A 25,382-nucleotide genomic window follows, 5' to 3' on the forward strand; every position below is an offset into this window, starting at 1 on the left:
GATGACCACCACACTGTGCTTTCTTCCAGAAACCTATTTGAGAAACTTGGAAGAGAAACTGACCCAGAGTAAGCTCATCTTGAAAGAGGAGTTGAGAACCTTACTTCATTTGTGTGAGTCCTGGGACGATGTGGAGCTGGCTAAAAATGTCATTTACAGGTGAGGCATTTCCTTCAAATCCTGCCAGCCTTTGTCTTTTCCTACTCTCTCCTTTTTCCTGAGCAATCTCATCTACCTCCAAGATTTCAGCTCTCACCTCTAAACTGGTGACTTCCCAAACTCTTGTCCAGATGCCAGCCCTGAGCGCCACACATTTATATTCATTCATTCATTTAGCGAACACTTATTGGGTTCCTACTACATGCCAGGTGCCGAAGATAGAAAAACAGATAATTCATGCCCCAGGAGATCACCAACCTCTTCACCAAGTCCACTTACATGTTCCCAAGGTCTTCACATTCAACTTACACAGATTTCTTCCTCTTGCCGTGTTTGCTGTCACACTGACCAGTCATTCTTTCCCCCGATCTCATTTGCCCTCCTCCTGCATCTGCTCCATGGTGTCTCTCATCCCTAGCCTTTCTCTCTCGGTCCCCATTACCAGTGTCTTAGCTCAGGCCTCATGCCTCTCACTTGGATCACTTCAGTGGACTCCGAACTAGCCTCCCCCCTACAGGCTTATGCCTGTTACGTTCACTGTCTCTGATCCCTTATCAGACTTCCCCATGACAGAAGGAACTCATATGTAATCACAGTCTGCTATTAGGAAACCGAGCAAAGGTGTCACTTGGGAGCAGGATGGCACCAAGTCAACAGCTTCCTTTCACCATTCTTTAAAGATACATTTCTATACATGAACCTGCATTTATACTGTACATTTACAGAGAAAAATATGAGGTATTCATATATGGAATACTGGAAGTATACATACCATAAGTTAACCATGGTTCTTTGAGAATTATACATTATAATTTTTGTTCATCTAAATGTGTACTTTTCTGATTTCTCAAACTTGTCTATAAGGGATATTATTTTATAATGTGAAAAAATTAATGTTACTTTTAAAAAGGAAAAGAAAAGCAGAATTACGCAAATTTCATTGAAACTTTGAAAAACACAAAAAAGTAGAAAGAAGAAATAACTGCATACATCACAGTTTGCTGTTTCGATTGTCTCTAGCTGCATAACAAACCACACCAGAACTTAATGACTTAAAATTACGACTGATTATTATTTCTCATAACTCTGTTGGTCAGGAACTGAGGCCGGTCTCAGCTGGGCAATTCTTATTGTTATCAGCTGAAGTCACCTGCACACCTGCAGTCAGCTTTAGTGGGCTGAGCCGAGAGGTCCAAGAAGGCTTCGCTTGCGTTTCTGAAGCCTCAGTGCCCCTGCATGCAGCCCCTCCTCCCGCTGGTAGAATCTCACTGCTCACGAGTCCAGCCTGAGCTGCACTAGCGCACAGCACACGTGGAAGCTGCAGGCCTTGTGGAGCTGCCCAGGATTGGCACGTCTTCACTCCTGTCCTGTTCTCTTGGTCAGGGCGAGTTAGTGGCCAGCCCCGATCCACGGGGAGGGGAAAGGATTCCACCTCTGGAAGGACGGAGCCACATGCACATACAGGGAGGAATGATGGCGGCCAACTTTGGGGCCTGTCTACCACATCCAAGAAACCACTGTTAATCTTTTTGATATATTTTCTCACTGATTTTTTTCAGGCAAAGATTTTGAGGTTTAGGTAGGGTTTATTTTACATAGTTGTAGTTATTACTGTGTATATAAAATGATATTTTCTTGTTTTCTAATTAGCATTGTAGCATAAATGTTTTTGCCTGTTAATACTCTAGGAATCATATCTTAATGGCTATACACTGTTCGATTATAGGTTAGGTATTTTAATTAACTGTGCCCCTATTGTGGAACATCTAAATTATTTCTAATTTTTCACCAGGATAAATAATGCCATGATGAGCAAACCCTGTGCATAAAATTTATTCTTTATTTCCTTTTGGGGATCGGAGGGCATGCACCTTTTAAAGCTTGTCAATACAGACTGCCAGATTATTTTCCAAAAGGGATTATGCTAATTCACAGTCACACTATATCTGCAAACCTAAACCTGCTATTTCAGTTTCATACAGTTGAATCATTTGAGACCCTCTGGCTCATTTTACTCTCAGTTTTCTTTTTACTACCCAAAGCTATCAGATGTTTACAAGAGTAACAAAACGGGATAACATTCTAAATGCTCCCTCCTTCCACTCTTATTTTTGTCATACACATTCAGAGTATGGCTCGTAATCCCTTTATTGATGCTAATACTTTCTGCCTGATTGCTGCCCTTTCCCTCTCCTTGTGGACAAGCTGGCGGCGGGGGGGGGGGGGGGCGCCGGGGGGGGGGTTCGGTCCTCCGCCTTACCAACCTGTTCTCTCTCTTCCTGAGACAGGCGGCCCCCCTTGGGGAAAAAGAGCAACGAGCCAGAACAGAAGCTCCTTATTGAGCCAAAGATGGGGAACGACTGAATCTCCTCAGAGTCTTGACCACATGCTGTTGTTTGGTTTATAGAAGGGTTTTAGATCCTCTAACTTGAATGTTTCTTGTCAAGAAGAGGTGATATTAACTACCTCTGTGACTTTCTAGCACTTTTATTAGTGTGAATGTCATTTAAGTTAGGAAAATTTTCATTTTTGTTTTGTTTTTAATCTGGCACACATTTCTCTGGAGATTATTTACTGAAATACTTTGATTTTTAAAGATGTTCTCCTCAGCATGCCTTACACTGTATAAGAGGGAGCATATGTGTAAGGCTTACTGTGTGCCAGGCACATCATCTCATCTGATCTTCACAAAAACTCTCTGAGTTGAGTTCTTATCTCCATTTTACAGATGAGGAAACTGAGGCACAGAGTCATTAATTAATTTGCTCACGGTTACAGTTAGTAAGTCAAACAGCTGGGATTTCAACTGTCATTTTGGAATCAAAGTCTAAAAATCCTTAATCACTACACTATATTGCCTTTTAATAACTTAATTATTTCTTCTTTCCTCCAGCTTTATTGAGGTATAATTAACAAATAAAAATTGTATATTTTTAAGGTACACAACTTGATATTTTGATATAATAAGTTAATTCATAACTGTTGTAAATGAAGCAATGAATATTTTTTGTAACTTTTATAATTGGATTATGAAATGTATCTTTAAAAGTACACTCATCATTCTTTTTGGCAGTATATATGTTTAAAATAGACTATCCATAATGCTATTATGACTTTCCTCAGTGATTTTAGCAGAAGGTAAAAGAATATTCTGTTCTTTAAAATCAGAGCTTCCTAAAATCTGATTTACATGCAATCATGAGGTACTTGTTTTGTCACCAGATTGTCTTCTTGGTGTCTAAAGCAGAAAGAGTTGGTTATTGAAAGGAAATTTATGGGGGCGATTTTCAGTTCTGCAGTTCTAACTGGCAGACTGGCTGCTTGTAGAAATCCCAAGCCACATACATATAAAACATCACTGTCTTTGAAACTAGCCTTTTTCTAAAACTAAAATTTCAAAGCTGCATTTAATTTGTTTGGCTAGGTGATTGTAGTTCACATATACCTTTCCCTTAGCCAAGAAAAACAGAGAAATTGGTCTAAATTGTAAAATGCACCTATTGGTCGTTTGCCATCCCATATGGGGATAAAGCCAGACTTGAGGGGGACACAGCATCACCCCACTCCTTTCCTTGCTCTTCTCCAGGAGCATGGAAGGAGACAGTCCATTCTGCTGGGCTTACAGATACAAGACCCCTGCTATTCCCTGACATATGCTCACATTCAGTCCTAGCAGGTTGTTGGTAAATTGAGATGATTACAATCTGCATTTTTACTTTCTTTTATTTCAGAGTGTGTGGGCCTCTAATGACCTTGTTTGTTTATTTAAATGCCTAGTATACTTCTGCTTGCCAGGATTCTTCTGGTCATCTTTAATTCTGCACTTTCCCCTCCAGACTGTGAGAGGACCTCATTCTTTGCTGTGTCCCCAACACCTAGTAGAGTGCATGCCACGGTCTGTCTTTCCTCAGGTCCCACTGTTTGGCTCATTGAATTATTTTGATTACCAGGTACCATGCAGAGAACAGGAATATCACTTTGGGGGAGTACAAGTTTGGACCACTTTTCATGAGGTTGTGCTACGAGTTGGATCTTGAGGAATCTGCAGTGGAGCTCATCAAAGACCAGGTTACTGTCTCCCAATTGCTTTCCCTGCCATGGTGACTTCCTTGCGCTGAGGATGGGGTGTTTTCAGTGATGTTAGGAAGGGCAGCTCTTCTATACACATTATTCCTGGGTTCGATTTTCAGAGAAAGGCTGCTGGGTTGAGGGAATGAGCTCTTCCCTGGATTTTTAAGGTTTCCTTGGAGTCACTGCCTATGAAGAGGTGTAGGTCTCTTTATACAGAGGTGTGGAAGAGGTGTAAGTACAGATTACAAGGTATCTACCTACCTTGGATGTGTGTCCACCTGGGACTGACATCTTCTCTTTTGAGGAGCTTTTAGTGGGGGATAGTTTGAGGCAGGCTGCCATTTTAAGACTGCCTTTCCTATTCTTCACCTGTGCCTCGCTCCTGTTTTCGTATTTTTACTTCTGGTTGAAGGCTATGTTGTAAAGTGCTTTTCTGTTTTCAGAATTTCTGCTTTTCACATATTCTGATTTTATTTTCCTAAAAGCAAAAGTAACAATAATTAGTTTTGTAATTATTCATTGAATATTTACCAAGTCCGCAGCATCATGCTTAAGCATTATACATGTTTCATTTGTTTCCCACAATAGCCCTGGCGAGGTAGGTACTATTATTATTTCCATTTTACAGATGAGGAAACGGGGACTCAGAGACATTATAAATTCATCCATGGTCAGAAACATTTATTAAATTTGGGGGCCAGGGCTGGCCCCCTGGGACATTTTAATATTTTTAAGAATCTCCATAACTAAGTTGTCCTTTTGCCTCTTACTTTTTTTCATATAAAGTATTGTATCCATGGAGGAACTGTTAACTCTCACCTTGCCCCTCTTTTAAGGACCCTGGGTATTAGAAAGATGACCATAATATATTAGTAAGCAGAGAAAAGGTGGTTTCAGAACAGTATGGATTAGTTTGAGCCTATTTTTTCCTAAAAGAAGAAATATACATACATATTTACATTATAGCGTATATGTTTTAAAAATCTAGAAGGATATACACTAAACTACTGCTTATCTTCAGGGGGTAGAATTAGAGGAAATCCTCACTTTTTACTGTATATACTTTTGTATTGTTAGACTATTTTGTAATAAGCATATGTTCATGTTGTAATTAAAAGAAAACAAACGTTTCACTGTAATAAATCACAGCCATGAGTATAATTGATAAAAAGAAACAAAAAGAAAGAAAATGAGGGTGAAGGTTTTTGTTTTTTGGTTTTTTTAACCTACCTGAGCATGAAGCATTCATGTATGTATACGTTTCCTGGAGTTGTAGAATAAACTGAATTAGAGTCAAGTGCCATAAAGCCTAATCCTGCTTCCACCTTACCGTGTTGTGTCCCCTGCCCAGAACCCTGAAGTGCTGCCAGTATGGTAGCCACTACCCCCATGTACCCTTGGAGGCCTTGGACTGCGGCTAGTTAGATTTACATGGGCTGTAGTGTAAAATACATGATGGATTTTAAATATCTGGCATAAAAAGGAGAATGCAAAGTATCTTATTAATAATGTTTTATATTCATTACATGTTGAAATTTTGGATTTAGTGGGTTAAGTAACATATTATTAAAACTGATTTCACATCTTTCTTTTTACTTTTTTAAATGAAACTACTTGAAAATTTAGAGTCACATACATGGCTCACACTTGAGGCTTGCAATCTCTCCCTATGGACGGGGCTGCTCTGGTGGCTTCCCATCCCACATAGCATAGAACTTAGACCCCTGACCATGCCCTCAAGGTCCCGTTGTGGTACTTCATCTCCTGCCATTCTCCCTCTTGCTTACTCCACTCTGGACCTTCTGGTTTTCTCTCAGACAACCAGGCCCGTGGCCTCAGACTGGAGTGCTCTACATCTGCATCACTTCATTGAGGTCTCCTCTTCTCAGAGAGCCTTCCCTGACCACCTTCCATCATCTTCTCTGTTCCCTTTATCCTGTTTCATTGTTCTTCATAGCCCTTATTGATACTTGAAATTATATTTTTATTTTTTCCGCTTGTTTTATTCACTTGTTCATTGTCTCCTCTGCCAGAATTTAAGCTCCCCTAGATTATAAGCCCTACTAGAGTTTAGGGCAGGACCTTTGTCTTGTTCATCATTTCTTTATTAACACCTAGAATAGGGTCTGCCTAATAGGGTCTCAAAAAAAATAACAGACTTGCACAAGACATTTAATGGTGTATTTGAATAGCATGTGTCACATTATCATCCCATTAAAAATGTTGAGAACCACTGTTTTAGTGAGTTATTTCAAAAAATGAATAATCAACTATTATTCATTTGCCAAAAGAGGATCATAGTTGTGTAAGCCTCTCCCACCTTAGCCCTCAAGCATACTTATAGCTGCCACTTCGTGTTAATATTCTGCACCCAGGTTCCAAGACAACCCCCAGGAGGGCTAACCGGCTTGCTTCTTTTCTTCTAAGCGTGGCAGAGCCCATTGCATAAAGATGTCCTTCACTGTATTTCTGAAACCTAGAGGTCTCTTGCCGTATCTTTTGCTTCTTGTTCACTGTGCCCGTTGCTAAAGGCATGACCCCAAAAGAGTGGGCACCATTTAAATTTTTTTGCTAAATGAATAAAATATGTAGACAGTCCTAGACAGAGAAGATGCAGTATAAGTACTCCCTTAATAGTTTTACCTTTTAACCAAAATATATTGTTTTTCTTCATTAGCATTTACGAGGTTTCTTCTCAGACTCCACATCATTCAATATTTTGATGGATATGTTATTTATCAAAGGTAAATATAAAAGTAAGTATCACAATTTATGTTTGCTGAAAAACAAGGGACTATGTAAAATTAGGAAAAACAATGGACTATGTAAAAATGATCTTTATATTCCTGATGAGTGGCTGAATTATGGAGACCCCATTCTTTTTTTTTTTTTCACACACACACACACTGTATTTTATTTTTATAAGAGATAAATAGACTGACACCAAGCATTGTACATGGATGACCACAACAAAAGCAACAATGATTGCAATTACCAAACATGAAACACACTCATACTACGTCATAATATTGACATTCAGTCCAGTAATCCTCCACTGTAACAGCTCCTTTACTTTGCAGTGAAAATTGATTTGTATATTCTTTGCCTGAGTCCTTGTGGGATTTTTTTTTTTTTAATTCAAACAGAAAGTCACAAAAATTATACTCATCCTCATCAGTTCACTCAGTCCCATGTAATTAATTTTTTTTTTTATCTTGATCTTTTGTTAGCACTTTTATGAGTTCATCAGTTTTTCATTAGAGTTCTGAAAATGCTTATTCATTCAGTTCAGCAGTACAGTCAGTTACCAGAAACCTGTACTTGTCAGAGTCTTTTCCATGAATTTCTTGAAGATGAAACCCTTTTATAGGAACATATTTGCAAAAGCATCAGAGTACACCCAGAACTGTCTGTAAATGACAAAAGACTTAAAAATGACCACGGTTAAAGATTTGATGAAAGTTCATAATAATGCAGTTGACAAGAAAATTAGTTATTTCTGAGATATACATTTTAAAGTAATAACTAGGATTATGACTTATAACATTATACCAGAACATATAAGATTTTTAGAAATTTCATGTAATGTCTGAAACATTTATATTAACATATTTCCATACAAATAACCCAATGAAAGTTTAGTATTAGTTGTTTTGTTTGTTTGTTTTTTTATACTGCAGGTTCTTATTAGTCATCAATTTTATACACATCAGTGTCAATCCCAATCGCCCAATTCAGCACACCACCATCCCCACCCCACCGCAGTTTTCCCCCCTTGGTGTCCATATGTCTGTTCTCTACATCTGTGAGACCCCATTCTTTAAGTGTGAAAACATTACTGCATCACATCATGACTTAAACACTCCAGATTTTACTTATGCTGCAATTATAATAGGTTTTAAAATACTAGTTCTTCCTATATGACCTGATAATTGATTTTGAAATTTAGTTAATTGACAAATGACTTTGAAAGTTTTTATTGTGCTGAAGTATACTTTTCAGTAGATGGAGCTAAACAGATTGAACTCTGGGAATCAATAGTAGAGGACTCTGAACTCACTTGAATGCATTTAACACTGCCGGCCCACTCCTGGCTTTTGACAGGTGCATTGGAAGTACTGATTGAGATGAAAAACCAAGATGTGAAGTTCAACAAAGATACTTACGTCCTTGCTTTTGCAATTTGCTACAAACTGGTAAGACTTGTCTTCCCTAAACTTTTAGAGCATTTTGGGTAATGTTTGAGAGAGGGTTTATTTTTTTTCTCTCTACAAATAAAATTCAGTTCCCCTGAAGTCTGTTTTCCATCTGGTGCAGATATTTCCATTTTAAATATGTTCATTTTTAGAAAACCCAAGTTAGCCATGTCAGACAGTTTTATCATGGGAAAAGCAATTTTATCATCTTTCCATCTTTTCTGGCATTTGTATAGATAATGAGAACAAGAAACAGCATGCTGGGTTCAGACTCTGCTTTAGAGGCCTCTTTCTCATGCTGGACCTCATGAAACCAGTCTTCTCTGTGGCCCTCTTCCATGGAAGCCTTAGCATCCTTCACTGGTGAACTCAAGGGCTACTTTGTCCTCATCTGTGAATTTTTCTGTGATCACCTAAGTTGGAAGTGCTCTCTCTGTCCTTCAGTATCCCTTGATTGTGATCTATTTGTATTCACAGACATGGCACTTACAACACTGCCTGATCTACTAAGTGGATGCACAGTCCATCCTCCCCACTAGAGGGTAGACTCCTTGAGGCATCTTTATTGGCCAGCACCTAACGGTGCCTGGTTCACAAGTGATCTTTAATAAATGTATGTGACATTAAAATGAGTTCTTTGAGAATAGAGAGCATGACTTATAAATCCCTGTCTCATTACTGTATCAGGATTGTTTCTTGCACATAGACTATTTCTTTATTACTTACTGAATGCATAAATGGTAACTGAAATAGTACAGTGACCAAGATTCCATGCATTACTGTACACATTCATGCCGTTTTAACACTGGAAACTTAACAAAACCTTTTTATACTGAAAATGAAGGAACACTAAGGTAGAACATGGCTATTGAAAAATTTCCCTGAAAAGCGTAGCGATAGCAATTTTCCAAAACAAGAGGGGCAGTTGGGTTACAGGGGAAAGAAACCAACTTGGAAATTGAGAAATGTGGAGTCTAGTCTCAACTTTAACATGAACTGGCTTTGAAGTGGTCACTTACCTCATTTGTGAAATGAAGCGTTTGGATTCAGGAGCCAGCAAGCTTTTTCTATAAAAGGCCAGATAGTGAATATTTTAGGCTTTGGGGGCCACGTACAGTCTCTACCACTTACGGTCCTAGTCACATCTTCTTTGTTTTTGTTTTGACAAATCTTTAAAAATCTAAGAACCATTTTTAGCCATAGGCTGGCTTTGGCCCCAGGGTCGTAGTTTGCTGACCGCTGGATTACTAGATGATCCTTTCCAATCCTGCCACTTTATGATTCTGTGAACAGAGGCCAACACGACACACACTTGAGCATCGGTTCTTCAGCACTGTGATACACAGTTTCCTGACCTTCTTAGAGATGTCTCCCTGAGCGTATACTGAAGTGGAGAGAATTTAACTCTACTACTTACAAAGGGCCAGAGGACTTTTCTTCCCTATATCAGGGGTCCCCAACCCCCAGGCTGCGGACCGGTGGCAGTCCGCGGCCTGTTAGGAACCGGGCCGCACAGCAGGAGGTGAGCGGTGGGCAAACAAGCGAAGTTTCACCTGTCGCTCCCCACCGCTCCCCATCGCTCGCATTACCGCCTGACCCATCCCCCCACCCCCGGCTCCATGGAACAGGTGTCTTCCACGAAACCTGTCCCTGGTGCCAAAAAGGGTGGGGACTGCTGCCCTATATTGTGTTCAAGAATAACTTGTTTCACTCAGTGGAGACTGCAGTTGAAAAATTGAACTGGTCAGCTGTTACAAATTCCAAGCCAATTCTGGGAACTGTCCCCTCTCATTAAATTCAGCTTTTCCTTTAGGATTTGAGTTACCAATCATGCCATGACAGACACACACAGGTACAGAACTAATGCTGCTCCTGTAAACCTAACGCACCTACAACATAGACAAAGGAAGAGAATTTTGTCTTACTGCTGCTGTCTGCTACTTTGTATATCACTCATCTTCCTGGTGTGTGTGTGGTTTTTTTGTTTGGTTATTTTTTTAAGGCATCTGGTTTTATGGGATTCTTTCATGATTTCCATTCAAATATGTTTTCATGTTTTCAAACATTTGACTTAACATGGATATTTTCAGATTGGAAACCCCCTAAGGAAAAGTTCTGTGGTGTTGCTAAGCTTTACTGTTATCATTTAATACGGTAGTAGCAGGCTGACTCTTCACACGTGTATGTTATGGTACCTATGTGTTGAAACCAGCCTGCCTGGATGAAAAGAGACCTGTATGTTTGTGGGTAAAGCTGCCCCAAGTCAGAAAACCGACAAAGAGCTAAAAATAAAGTTCATTTAAGATCTGAGCTGCTAATATATAGATAACTGAGTCTATTTGCAAATAGTCTCTATATGGAGCTTAATCTTTTAAGTGGCTTGAGATAGGCTCCAGGAAATTCTTCCAAAAGGAAATCTGAAACACTGGGCACCATTAATCATCTTATTAACCTAAAGGTTTGTGACATTTATTTATTGAGCAATCCTGTCTTCCTCCAGAATAGCCCTGAATCTTTTACAATCTGTACCACGTTAAGAGAAGAAGCCCTCATCAAAGGAGAAATCCTCTCCAGGAGAGCATCCTGTTTTGCAGTGGCATTAGCTCTGAACCAGGTAAGGCTTTGGGGTGCACATAAGTGAATTAGGAGTAGGCAAGACTTTACTACTTTCATTTGTTCTCGCTTTTATTTTATCTTTTTTCCTCTGACTCTGTCATAAAGAAAAAGTCCCCATAAAGAGACCAATGCCTTTGGTGCCATGGCAACCTACATCTATACCTCTGTCTCCAAAGAATGTTTTCATTTACAGTTGAGGGCCTAACGTGCACTGCTGTTTACACGGGGCTGGCCAGGATCCTATGGAAAATCAATGAGGGAGGCTGTACTCAGAGAAATTTCTCAAGTAATTAAAGTGGAAATTTCAAATGATTCGTTTACTATGTAACGTGCTCAGGGAATGGTTTTAATTTAAGGCTCTCCAAAGTGTGTTCTGGTAAATTCCTCAGGGGAACAGTACTCCTTGAGTTCTTGGTATTTAATATTATTTGCCCTTTTTTTTTTTTTTTTAAACCTGAACTACAGTTTGGCCAGATATAAAATTGTGAGGTGATATTTGCTTTACTTGAGGTTTTCTTCGGCATTGTTTTTCTGTCTTCTAGTATGCAATGTTGCTATGGAGAAATCTGAGGCCTGCCTGAATTTTTTTTTTTCCACTTCTGAGCGACTTGGTCTTGTTAGTTTTTCTCTTTTCTGGCCCTTATATCCATGGAAACATTTTTCCTTTGGGAGTTCTTCATCTGCCAGTTCTTTTCTTTTCTTTTTTTTTTTTTTCCTTGCTGTAATCCTTTTTTTCTTTTTTCCTCATAATGTCTTTATATAGTTTACATGCTGGTTCTTTTTTGGTTATTCATCATTGAAAGATGCTTAGACCAGCCATTTGCAGAAGATTCATGTCAGAAGAGAATAGCGCCATGTTGCCATGTTCTAGGCTAGCAGGAATTTTCTTTATTTCTGAGTTTTGTCTACAAATACGCATTGGCTCTATTTCTTCCTGGCCAATGGGAGTAGGCATGGAGGTGATTTTCAATGAAAAGTCTCTTCTCTGCTGCTGCTATAAGTGACATATTGTTTCCTGCAAGTATGGCTGATCTGTGTAAATTCTTAATGAGCCTCACCTCTGCCACCAAAAGGATCCAAAGACCTCATTACTAGTCCTAAACTCTATTATCATCATTGTAAACAGGGATTTAGTACTTCAGGCCGTGCCCTCACCTTGGAGAACTACTTTGTGCACTCCTTCTGAGATATGCGGCAATGTCCTCCTCTTACTGCTTTGTCTGGAACTCATGTCTGCTCCATCTCCAGTGCTTCCGGCAATGCAAATTTCTTCTGTGGTTAGAGGTTTCTGCTGTGTTCTAATTATGTCAAAGATGGGTGTGCATTTCTATTTCTCAACCTTGTTTTTTTTTTGAAAGCTCATTCCAGTGAGAGAAGGGGAAATGCCAACTTTATGCCTCCATCTGAAAACGTGGAACTCAGGCAGGTTGTTAAAACATTCAGTAATATGCCACTGTAGGAAACACTTTATAGAATGTTCATTTTTGATTACCAAAAAACTTTTTTTCTTTGTGGACTTCAAAACCCTGGGGCACCATGAACAGGACTATCCTGACATCTTTAAATGATCTTTATGATAGCAGAGTAATGTTTATATGCCTTGGGGGTATGACTTGTTTTTCTTCCTTCTAGAACCAGCTGGCAAAAGCTATATCCATTTTTTCGCAAATCATGAAGCCAGAAAGCATAATCTGCACTAATTTAAATGTAAGTGACTTCTTTATGGTTTAAAGTAAGGCTTGAAATGTAATAAAATGAAGTCTAGATTTTTTTGTCTGTGTACAACAAATGACCTTTGATCTCCCAAGGTCTTCATCCATTCCGTTCATTTATTGATCACTGTGTGAAAGTTATAATGGAGCCCTATGAGAGGAGTCAATACGTGCTTCCAGGAGTGTATAAATAGGTGGGAAACACAGATATGCTCAGATATAAGAGGTGGCTAAATGCTGCAGGTGTAACACATGACTATAGAAGGCTGTCGATTTAGAGAGAAGGGAGATGGACTCTGCAGTCTCTCCACTGAGACTTAGGAAGAGCCTGCGTGCTGATGACATCCTATCCATGGTACCTGACTCACGGAGTCAGTACACCTACGGCATAAGGTGGCATCTAACCTGGTAAGTGCTCAATAAATGCTAGCCATTTTCATTCTTACTTTGTTGCCAGCCTGCCGTGGTCCACCTTTTCAGTGAGCAGTGAGTCGTCTGCGCCTTCCTGGGGCAATGAAAAGACTAAGAGACTCTCCTGTCATTAACGACATCACAGCCCCCACTCAGCCAGGCCCTGCTGAAGCCCTGCTTGTATGCTGAGTAGGTGTGTTGTGGGGAGTTGAAAAGAAAGCCCCTAGCGTCCAGGAGCTTACAGTCTCCTGAAACATCAAGGGGTCAAGATGAGGAAAACATTGTCTGAAGAACCAAAATGTGTAAACACCAGCATGACATGAACTGGGATAGCGGGTCGTAGCCAGTGCGGTATTCCAGGCTGGGGAGCAAAGGGCTGGCCAGCAGGCGCTAACGGAGGGGAACGGGGGAGGAGAATATTGTTGGGCAGTGTTCTGAAGGAGGACAGGGCTGTGGGACTGCAGGCATGGAGGTGAAAGGGCATTCTCTGTTGGGAGGTGAGCTTTGCTGAGGGTTCTAGCTTGCTAGTTAGTTTGCTAGTTCTCTTCCTAGTTCTGAGTCCTTAGGCAAAGTTACTTAACCTCTACCACCCCATTTTCCGTTTATCTGAAGTAGCAGTAGTAATAGTACCATTCTTTCATTAGGAGAATTGAAAGAATAATGCATATAAAGTCCTTAGTTAACACAACACAGTTAGTGCCTGGCATGTAATCAGTGTTCAGTGATGCTTGCTAATACCAGTAGTATTTGTTTAAAATGAAATATGTTAAATAAAAAGGATTATTTATTTCTAACAAATCCTAGAACCCATGAACAGGAATTAGGCATAACTGCAAGCTCCCATGGTTTTCAGTTCTGCCCATAATTATCCTCAAATGTCACCACCAGACCAGTGCCCAGATGACTTTCAAGAGAAGGACTAGATAAGCCTTTATGGTAAATTCTGGGGAACAAGTTCCAGCAAGAAGTCTGAGATAAGAATACCTTATATTTGACCTCGTATTTACTTTTCAAAATGCTTACACAGGAGGGAAAGATGAGCCTAGGGAACCAGAAAGATGGAGACAGTGATTAGTAGAGAACCTGGGGGAAAAAAAGGGAAAGAGGTCGGTTTGGAAGGGAAGAGACTAAATATAAGAAAAATACCCAAAAAGAGATCTTGTAGTTGGCAAAGGGCAGGAGCCTGGAGTGGGGATGAGTGTCAAAGCTGTCAGTTAAGAACATATCTGTAAAACCTGGTAATGGATCTGCTATAAACTGATGAATGCCACAAAAAAGGGAGGTAAGAGGTCCCAGAAATGAGTTTTTATGGCATTAATGGTGAGGCAGAGGAAGCATCAGAAAAAGACAGGGAAGGAATCGCACCAGTGGATTGATACCCAAGCGAGCTGATAGCCCTACGTGCCATGGCCTCCTGCAGGCAGCCCCTGGCCCAAGACTGGGCACCTGAACAGAAACTGCAGGTCAGCCTGAAAAGCTCTCAGCTGAAGGAGGCCAAGGTGGCAAAGGTCCAGAGTCCAGAAGTCCAGGTCATTTGAGCCAGTAAGCCAAACAGACTAGGAATCCTGGTCTTCCAGCAGACGCATATGTTATTTTTTCTTCTTCTCAGCTTCCTACTGGATGTGGACGGCTCAGCGTCTCCAAGTATTAATATATTTATCTGCTTCTGAGAGAGTGGCCTGCAGATGCATTCATTTCATGACTGGATAGCAGTAGAATTGCTAGGATTCCAGGTGGTTCATAGCATCAGGTGGGAAAGAAACACAGGAGAGTGTGTGAAAGAAGTTTTATGTGGGTCATTAGTCGCTTTTCCTAGAGTTGAAGTGGGCATGGGGGGATCAATAAGGGTTGATAAGAAATGGAAGAGAGTGAGATCGGCAGGGTTTCAGTTTATTTTAGCTAAGGTACCACGCTAGATACTTACATTTGTCAGTTTATTTTATACAACACTGTCAGAACAGTACTTCTCCATATTATACATGTGGAAAATGAAGATTCAAAGGGTAAGTAAACTACCCAGGTTCTCACAGCTAATTAAATAGCAGAGTCAAAGTTTTAACACAATCAAATCTGTCTGACTACATACAAAGCCTAGGGTTTCCCCACCACTCCAGACCTACAGAGATCAGCGTTGTGCGTCTTTTATCTAGGACTGGCGCTAACCGCTTCTCCGGGATGGTGAAAGGAACACAGGACTGGATGTCAAACAACGAACCTGCTCTTAGTGCACATGCTCCATGCCCTTGAATTTAGATTCCTCGGCTATTCAGTCCTGGCAGCGGGAACAGCTTCTCCTGGGAGAGCTGGGTTGCGGGGCCGGGAGACGGCAGACCAGCGTGGTCGAATGAATGGGCGTGTTTCTGGCAAGCGCTATGTAAGGATCCTTGAAGTGATCTTGAATATGAACCATCCCCTCCATGAATTGGGTCGCAGAATTATCCATTGTCCAGAAACTTAAGAAAGATTGGTTAAGATTGTTTTATTGTTTAAAAATTTTCACTCAGGCAATTCTTGCCAATGTCCAATCTAAATTTCTCATATTTCAACACAAGCCTGTTTCTTCTTCCTTCCTCGGGAATGGTGAAAAAGAGCTGGTTGCCATTCTCAGGTTTAATAATCTTTCAGATTCTGGGTCTCTGTTATTAGAGCAGGTTTTTAAAAAATAATTTAATTCTGGGCCCTAGCTTCTCCAAGGCTGAGTCGTCTGCTTAGAATCCTTAAGGGCAATTTGTTAATTATTCAGAAATGGAAACCTAACAAGTAGGCTGAATAGAGTCTGTTCAGTCAGTATCAGCAGAAATAAATGAAGTTTTTTTCTGATATACTTTAAAAATTAATGCCTGACACTAAAATCTTTTCTTGCTGCCAGTTGGAATATGAACTTACCTAATTTTTCCCCTCAACTTAATTTTCTTTTCACTGAAATTGCTCCTGCTGCTGATACGACCCAGAGGTCCTGGCTCCCCGTTTCCCGGCTCACGCTCGCTCCACACCGAACTGGTTGAGCACATGATCTCATCGAGGCGTGTGCGTGTTGACTCTGCCCTTTGAGTCTCAATTTAAACCCATCGATCGCAGAAGAACTATAGCCACCTCTTTATTTAGCATCGCTGCTTAATATAAGAGGACTAATTTCCACTTCTCAAATATGTCTGATAGTAGCAGAGGCCAACAAAGGGTAGTTTTCCACTGATTTTATTTGAATTCTAATCATTTCTCTAGAAATCTAGACCCATTTTGGAATTGAATTACCTTACAGGGGAACTGACAAGTGGTGAGTTTTGCTGCTTTTATCATTTATTTGTTAACACAGGTAAATGTTTTAAAGTTTGTTTCTCCTACTCACTAAGGCCACCCTCAAGTTCTAGCTCATGCTGGGAAGTCCTAGGCCACACTGGTAGGAAAGGAGACAGCACTTATTATTTCTCATAAATCCCTTTGTGGCAGCATCTCACTTATATGTTTAAGAATTGCATTTGGTTGGAAGCAATGCAGACTCTAAAAATACAAGAGTCTATACAAATTAGAGGATTTCTTTTTCTTCCAAGTAGAAAACCAGAGGTGGTCAGTCTAGGTCTGGTATGACATTCCGTGATGTCATCAGGGACCTGGCCTCTTGTATTTCCATACCACTATCCTAAGCACGTGACTTCTATCCATTACATCTATTCCAGCAAGAAGTAGGAGAATGCAGGAGGACAAAGAAGTTGGTCCCTTTTAAGAATGCTTTCCCAAATGTCTCACCCAACAACTTGTACTTACATGTTAATGGTGAGAGCTTAATCCCATGACCACATCTAGTTGCAGACAAACCTGAGAAATACAGTTTTTGAGTTCCGTACATGACAGCATCAGTTAAAGTTAGGGAGCTCTGTTATCAGAAAAAAGAAGGGAAAAGTGGATATTGGTTAGAAAATTAGCAGTCTCTACCACACTATGCTATTCTACTTCAAATATAGCAAACTTAAAAAGAAAAGAAATGCAAATGTTTGCATGTTCAGGGCTTCTGTTCCCTTTTTTGGTCAAAGGTGTCCAGTGACACATTTCTTGAGGTCTCAGAAAATCAGAGGGGTGGTAAGTATGTGTTCTTTGACTAGTTTTTCTTAACGAAAATTCCCCCTGCTCCTTGCTAATTCAATTTTCCTAGCCTTTTGTTTGAAATCTGTAAGATTGAAGCAATGCACTGTACCCTGATTTAGCTTTTCTAATTGTACCCTGAGACTTCAGTTTGAGACAAGCTCCTAGCTTTAAATTTTTTCTTTGCCTTTCATCAGTAACTGCCTCATCTATGTTGCCCTTCAGCAGTATATAGTTCAAGGTATTGAACCTTACTCTTGAAATCCTCACTGAGTCAGAGTTAGTTGCTGGAGGCAGGAGAGAAACTGGGAAAAATTAGGAAGAAAAGTTGAAATCTTTCAGAAGCACATCATTAATAATTTCTAGCGTGAGCTCCAGGAGGTTTATCCCTGTAAATTGCTAGGGGACCTTCACTCCCTTTCTCATTTCTCATTGTTGAGGGTCTGCTCGGTGCCAGGCACTGCAGATGTGGCATCAACAAGGTAGACTTCTCCTTGCCCTTGATAGGACAGACCACTGCCAACCAAACTGGGATTGGTTTTTACTAACAAAACTGTTAAGAACTATTAAGACTTGGAGATGTTACCCCACTTCCGAGCTAACGAGTTAACCTGCCACAGTTTTGTGGATGCTGGTAGAGAACACAAGACACCGAGAGAAGAAGGACGGTTTATTACTCACAGCAATAGCAGTAGCCAGCGGATTAGCATTTTTGCAGCAGTTTCTTGAGCCCAGTTCCCATGAGCGACATGAAGAGGTCTATATGCTTCTTGCACACACAGGGGATTATATTTTAAGAGAGGAATTGTGGACTTGGGGAACCCAAATCTCTTAAACTGGACAGTAAGCATACCTGCCCTCTGCTTTGGATGAGACACTGTCTGTCTTCCCAGGCTGCTGGCTGTACAAACATCCTTGAAAATACAGTCGGGACTAAAGACAGTCAGTGCTTCTGCCTGATTGTGAGAGACCCACGGAATGTTCTCTCCCTACAAAGGGTTTTGCCTGGGCTCTAGAACACTCAACTTAGATCAGGTCTTTTGGAGTTAGGCTACTTGGGGTCACTTCATTCTGTTCTTCAGGACCAAAGATAACCCCTCATCCCGCTCAGCTGCTCAACAAACACACAATGTTATAAAATGGACTCTTAAGAGAACTGAGCTGGTTTGGAATAAAAAAGGAATCTCTCTCCCAGAAAAACTATCCTTCCTAAAGATCAAGAGGCTTAAAAATGTTTATACCCTTCGATTTTGTAATTTCACTTCTGGGAATCAAGTCTAAGAAAGTAACAATTTTTTTTAAATGTATGACATTTATTGATATAATAAAGTATGGTATTGCTTTATTTGATTTATATGATGGATTGCTATGCATTCATCATTAAAAATGAGGTTTTACTTTTTCCTAAAACTTCTTGAGGCTATGAGAAAATGTTCATATTATAATAATTGACCAAAAAGCAGAATCAAATTGGGGGGTGGGGGGGATTAATATATTTGGAAGATAATACATGAGATTGTAAACAATGGTTAACATTAGTTGGTGAATTCTGAGTTATTCTCATTTTCTTTAAACTTTGCTGTATTTTTCAAATTAGACTAGTGAACATTGGTAATTGGGGTGAGGGGGAAATGTGTTCTTTTTTTTCCTTATGTTAATTGTATCTGATGGAAGGTAGCTAGTGGTATCATTTTGAAAGCCAAGTATAAGCACCCAGTTTTGATAGCTATAGTATAAATAGGAGTGCCTCATTAAGACTTTAACCAGCTTCCACTTTATACTTGAACAATCTGTATGCCTGCGATTTCCTAACCAAAAAAATAAAATAAAAAGATAAAGGTATCTTTTGACCCAGAGCCAGTCTTATGAGATTGTCTGACTGTCATATCCTCTGAATCTAGAGGAAATAGGGAAGAAGAATCTAATAGTAATGTTTATTGAGTACCTCCTGCGTGCTGATATTTCATTTAATGTTCACAATAATTCAAAATGTGAGATGTAAAGGTATTTTCCTCATTTCACAAATAAAGATATTGAAAGAGATTAAATACCTGGCCAGAGTCACTTAGCTGTAATTGCCAGTGCCAAGACTCTGACCCAGGTATGGCAGACTCCAAAATCCATGTTCTCTCTGTTTCTGCCTTTTAGCAAGTTTTGAAGTTGTGGTGTTTTGATTAGCTATTGGAAAACAAGTTTTGGCTGGTGGGCATTCATTCAAAGCACCTTTGAACTTGAGCAAGCAAATGAATTAGGAAACGGCATGAAAGCAGGGTAGATGCCTATAAATGTAGGCTTATCTCACAGGATACATTTCTCAGTGTTGATTACTAGCTCGATCTTGTTTTTCTTGTTTCTTCTTTTTATTCAGATTATGATCCATATCCAGTCAAATATGTTGAAAACCCTAATAGATATACTAAAGGATGCTACAGAGGGAAATCTATCAAGATTTGTGAAAAAACATGTGTTCTCAGAAGAAGTGGTGAGTAGGCGGTTTCCACAGAAATCCTATAAAGGTGCAAGAACACTCTTTAAACTGTCCACTTGATACCTTAATCCTGTAGGCCACCTCTTTAAAGAGACTGTCCACTCCAGCAACCTCTCTGTTGTTCCTGTTGCTAGATTTCTATGTGTGGGTGCAGACTTTTTTCCTCTAACACAATATATCCTCTGAAATTCTAGCAAAACTTGTTCCTTTTACATTGTTCTTTTCCCCACACTGTCTTCATGGGTGTCGGCCCTCTTTTTTCTTTTTCCTTTCCCCTTAAGCATCCAATTCCTTCTCCCCACTCCTCACTCTCAGTTGATGACCTTGCTTCCTGTTTCACAGAGGAAACAGAAGCAATTAGAGGAGAACCGCTCCTGCACCGACAGCCTCCTTGCCCCTCTCTCTCTCTGCTCAGCCTTCCCTCCTGAAGCCGTGGTGACTGCAGGCACCTCTCTAGAGCCTGGGAGCCCATCCCCAGCCCCGGCCAGCCCAGGGCATCAGCCCAGAAGTTGTGTCACCTTCTTTTGAACATCATCCCTATTGCTCGCCTTCCCTGTGGATCATCCCCATAGGCAGACAGTAAGCTATAGCATCTCTCATCTTAACAAAAAGAAAATCTCCCCTACCTAAACAAGTAAAAAGACATACGGCCTAGAGGGGTGGGATAAGGGAGGGTGGGAGGGAGACGCAAGAGGGAGGAGATAAGGGGATGTATGTATATGTATAGATGAGTCACTTTGTTATACAGCAGAAACTAACACACCATTGTAAAGCAATTATACTCCAACAAAGATGTTAAAAAAAAGACCTACTAGGTGTTTAGATAGGAAGACTCAACCTCATAAAGTCAGTTCTGCCCAAGTTAATGTGATAATGTAACATTTCAATAAAAATACCATTAGGTTTTTTTCTGTAGTTAAGGTTTAGTAGAAAGAGCAAACTAGCAAGGATAGCTGGGAAAACTCTGTGAAAGAAGAGGTGGTAGACCTGCCGGATATGAAACCATATTAAAGCTTTTCTAATTAGAACTGTGGTTTTAGCTCCTGAATAGACCAACTAATGGAACCATATAAATGCTTTGCAAAATTATAAAATAAAATTAAATAAAAACGAAGAGAAAGAAGCAATTTCTAAAAATTGAAAGCAAAATGAAACAAATGAACCTTGTGTCATACTGATGGCTTAAGCATATAAAGAGGAATTATTGTAAGTCATTCGAAATTTAGTAATTTGTACATCGCTAGTCATATATAGCCTACAGGGAAAAAAGACGGTGAGGAAATCATAAATTATTGGCAGTGATCATATTGTTAGTAATGATACTGGTATTGTCATTTTGACTAACCAAGGGGCCTGGTTGTTGGTCCTCCCCCAGCTTTTCTCCCTTTTCCCTGGCCTTTGGTAGCACGGTCCCAGCTGGGTTCCGGCTAGCACCTGAGATGGCAGGTTGGCAGCAGAGGGCAGGTGGCAGCTCTCCACCTCTGCCACACTGTGGCTTTCCCAGCCCTGTCCCATTCCTCACTCCCACCTGAAGGCTGGCAAAGGGAGCTTGTCAGGAAACTAACTGGTTATGATTAAATTTAAAGCTTCTTTCTATTTGAGGTCTTAGCTCTGTGTAGGTTGTGACCGACCTAAACCTTTTTGGAGTATGTTTAGAAAAGTAGGGGAACTAGAAACATAAACTGGTTTTAAAGCACACGATCATGTGCATGTGTGTGCAGCACTGACACAACTTCTGCTTTCTCACTAGCACTGATGTTGATCCTTCCTTAGACCTGGCCCATCAATATGTTGCCTGAATTATACGACTAAAGCATCCAAACTTCACACTGAAAAATACTCATTGTTTTTATCTGATTCTCCCCCGCAAAGCCTATAAGGCTGATTTACTTAGAAAGCTCACCCTCTAGTTCAGTGTATCCCCTGGTTGCTGGGAGGCTACTCAGGGAGCTGCTTGTTGAGAAGTGAATTGATCCCTAAAACTCCAGCAGCTTTTGAGCTAGTTCTAAATATCTTTGTGAGATTGCATGTGGAGTCTTATGTCGTAAAACTCTGCATTTTACAAATGCTCTATTTAGTGTTTATGCCACCAGTTACTGGACGTGTTTTATGTGTGGTGAGAAGGTGCTGTTGCGCCACTAGAGGAATGGTGAAAAGAACTGCGGACTTCTCTGCAGCACCGTGATGAAAACCACTCCAGCGTGAACTGTTTCCTTATTGACTTCTTTTTTAAAACTTAATTAACAAACAATGTCGTACCAGCTGTTTTCTGCTTCAGTTGTAGGATGGTCCTAGTAATACCATTTAATATTTATTTTTGTAGTGATTTAAGAGAACTGAGGTAGTTAAAAAAAGAAAGAAAGAAGAAAGAAAAAAAAGAACTGAGGTAGCATCTGCAGCGAGAGCAAGGCTACCTCCAGCTTGGCTCACCTGCTTTGCTGCTTTTGAAAGCCATATGCTGCTGCATCTCACCCTGAACATGAGGACTAAACAAGCTATTCTTTTTAAGAATGTTAGCAGTGTTTAAACTTTACCTGAAGGTGCAGTGGGGAGCCCTTGTTTGAAAAGAAGGTGTGCAGGTTTGTGCTATATTACACAACCTGTGTATATGTGATAGACTCACATTCACACTCTAATTTTGAGCTCACTCATTTTTGTAGAAGTAAATACCATTCATATACTTGTGATGCTAATATTTATACCTCTGGTCTAGACCTCGCCCCCATGCCTCATAATTGTGTAGCCAATAACCTCTGGACATGTCTGCCTAGATGTTTCACAGACATCTCAATCTTGTCCAAAACAGAACTCTTGATTTTCCCTCTCCAAATCTCATCCTGCCATCTTCCCCATCTCAGTTAATGACATCCCCCATCTCCAGGTTACTAAAGCCCAAATTGCGAAGATGTCTTTGATGCCTCCCTTTTCCTCTCCCCTTCGACAATAAATCCTTTCAGTTTAATCTCCAAAATATACTTCATATATATCTACTTCTCCATCTTTTCTATACCTTTCCCAGTCTAAACCATCACCTGTTCTCATCTGGCCTATGATGGGGGCCCCTGGATTAGTCTCCACATTCTTGTACCCTCCAGTTCTCCACACAGCTTTTTAAATCTAAATCAGATCATGTCCCAGTTTGGACCTTCTGATGGCTTTTAGAATAAATTCCAAAAAACTTACCATGAGCTAGAAAGCCCTACATCATTTGACCCTGCCTCCTGCTCTGATCGTTAAATTGGACACACTTGATTCCATGCTGTTTGACCTCCTTTCCCTGGTATGTTTCATCGTATAGTATGCGCCACTTGAACCCCCCTTTTATAAAATACCAGGGATGATTTTTAAGTACTAATCTTGAATGTTGTTTATAGCTTATGGCATCCCTTATAGTTAGTTATACCTCTGTGTGCCCCAGCACCCTGGTTTTTACCACTTTAGGTGCACACTTTACTTTTTTTTTTTTTTTGCATTTATATCTCTGCTTCTTGGAGGATAAAAGGAACAAGGAAGAAATCTTGCAGAGATATAACAATCTACTCTTCTTGCTTTTCTTTCAGCTGGTCAAAGTGAGGGAAAAAGTGCAGGATGTGCCTGCTCTTCTGGCCACATTTGATGAGCTGTATGAGAAACTGCACATACATGGCCAGGTCACCACGTACACTTTGGATGCTCTGCTCTGCCACACCCCCAGTGACAGGAAATCCCACACGGTGCTACTAAACAAGAGGACAGTCAGCCGTCGGACCTTCCAGCCGCTCAGCCAGTCCCTGTGGGCTGAGTAACCCTGTGTTCAAACCATCCGTGGGTCTGAGTTGGGGGGGGCCTGCTTCTAGTGAATTATTGGCTTCCTAAGAAATCAGCCATCGTACTCCAGTGTACAGTATACTAACACTTGGTCTCCTTAAATTTCCAAGATCACTGAGTGCTGGCATGCTGCCTTGAGACGTTTATATGTTGTGGCACCAGGAAGATCTAGATACAGGCAAGCAGAAAGCTCGGGCTCCCGTGGGAAGGAGGCTTCCCCTTGTAAAGGGCTGAGGATCCTTGAAGGAACATGGTCACGGTCTCCAGGGGAACCCAATAAGCACTAACAGGAAGGAATTTCACTATAAGTGGCCACCTCCAGCTAATTTTCAGGGGAATAGTGGTCTGAAACCCTACTCTACCATGCTGGGAAATAGCCCAGGATTTTCTCACTGCTTCTGTCATCATTTACCTGTGACCCTAGACAAGATACTTAAGCCCTCAGTTTTTCATCTGTAAAATAATAGTGCCTATGTGAATCTCCATATTGATTTGAAATTTTCATTCAAGGTTCAGTAGGGTCAAGTTTTCTCAAAAATAAGAGAAATTAAAAGGTTCCTGAGAAAACTTGTTGTTTTCTCAGCAGAACAAACAAAACCAGAATTTAACTCTCAGAACTGATAATAAGCCAAAATTTAAATGGTTACCACTTTGGTCATGGGCAATCCATGTGCTTTTCAAAATAAATGCCAATAAAAACCACATAACGCTCTCTGTATTCCTTAGTTTTCTATATAGGTCATAAATATTTGGTCCTATAGTTCGTCTCGTTTGTTAATGATTTTCTTTTTTCTCTCTTTGGATGTTTTATCTTTTATAAATAAATATGTCATGACAGCAGGTCAGAGCTTCCTCGTAAGGATCTGCCTCTTGATGGTTTGAAGGCCAGCCCCTGGGGGGTTGGTTGTGCCTTTTCTCTCTGAGGGCCCACATGATGGTGAAGCCTCCCAGCTGTCTGCCTGGAGTGCTGCAGACTCCTTATTCAGTGCTGTTTCAAAACCCGGAGATAACTCTGACTTTACTGTTATTCATAGAACCAGAAGTTCTAGAGTAGGAGGAATCTTCTAAGTCTCCTCCTCAGGTCAAGGAAAATGTCCTGTCCAAATTGGTGGAGCTGAGATTAAAATCCAGATTCCTAGCCTCACTCCCTTCCCACTGTACCACATGATGTCTCCTCAGAGAAGAAACAGGAGAATCTCTTCAGAGATAAAGCACTAAGAGCTCCTTGACTTACTGTGTGGCCATGGGCTCCCCTCAATCTCCTCATCTGTTCAACAGGGATAACAGTAATACCACCTCGTGGACTTACTGTGGACAGAATGAGGTAATAAATGCAAAGCAAGCTGAACACTACCTGGCACAAAGAAAATGCTATGTGAACATTAACTGTTGTTATTACCGTCAGTAGCATTCAGGGTGTTTGTACCTAGTCGAAGAATTACATAAACAAATGAGTTCTTCCTCCTGTTCAGAAATATCAAAAGAATTTCTTTAGCCTATGCTCTGTGAAGCATAAGCTTCATTTAAAGAAAATTCTCTGCCTCGTAGAATCTTAATTACATCTTATGTGTGTCTGGTGTTTTGCAAAAGAAAAAAAAAAAGGATTTAAATTTCTCTACCTTCAAAGTCTTAGGGAATAATAGGGCATGCATCCTGTCCCTCAACTTATCTTTTATCTTCTCCAGCATTCACAGAGAGCATTCAAACAGCTATTATGCCCTGGGTGAATGTGGTCTTGGTTGTTAGCTAACAACTATTCATTAGCAAAAAAAAAAGATCGTGAGCAATAAATAGCAGCCATGACCTTCCCAAGCCCTGCCGCTCTGAGCAGCTGCCGGCTGTGGC

General features: G+C 40.5%; 1 protein-coding gene across 1 annotated transcript in view; it reads left to right on the top strand.

The window, feature by feature from the left end:
* Positions 1–24,162, top strand: part of PTCD2 (pentatricopeptide repeat domain 2) — a gene marked incomplete at its 5' end in the record, with an annotated part of 28,876 nt that extends 4,714 nt beyond the window's left edge. Inside the window, 8 exons of the mRNA XM_061188949.1 lie at positions 30–159; positions 4,110–4,227; positions 6,908–6,986; positions 8,335–8,426; positions 10,927–11,040; positions 12,675–12,749; positions 19,611–19,724; positions 23,291–24,162. Coding sequence (XP_061044932.1) covers positions 30–159; positions 4,110–4,227; positions 6,908–6,986; positions 8,335–8,426; positions 10,927–11,040; positions 12,675–12,749; positions 19,611–19,724; positions 23,291–23,515 — 947 coding nt within the window. The remainder of the gene's footprint in view (positions 1–29; positions 160–4,109; positions 4,228–6,907; positions 6,987–8,334; positions 8,427–10,926; positions 11,041–12,674; positions 12,750–19,610; positions 19,725–23,290) is intronic.
* Positions 24,163–25,382: the final 1,220 nt, after the last annotated feature.

Source organism: Eubalaena glacialis, chromosome 4, assembly GCF_028564815.1.
Source record: "Eubalaena glacialis isolate mEubGla1 chromosome 4, mEubGla1.1.hap2.+ XY, whole genome shotgun sequence".
Classification (NCBI taxonomy): Eukaryota; Metazoa; Chordata; class Mammalia; order Artiodactyla; family Balaenidae; genus Eubalaena; species Eubalaena glacialis.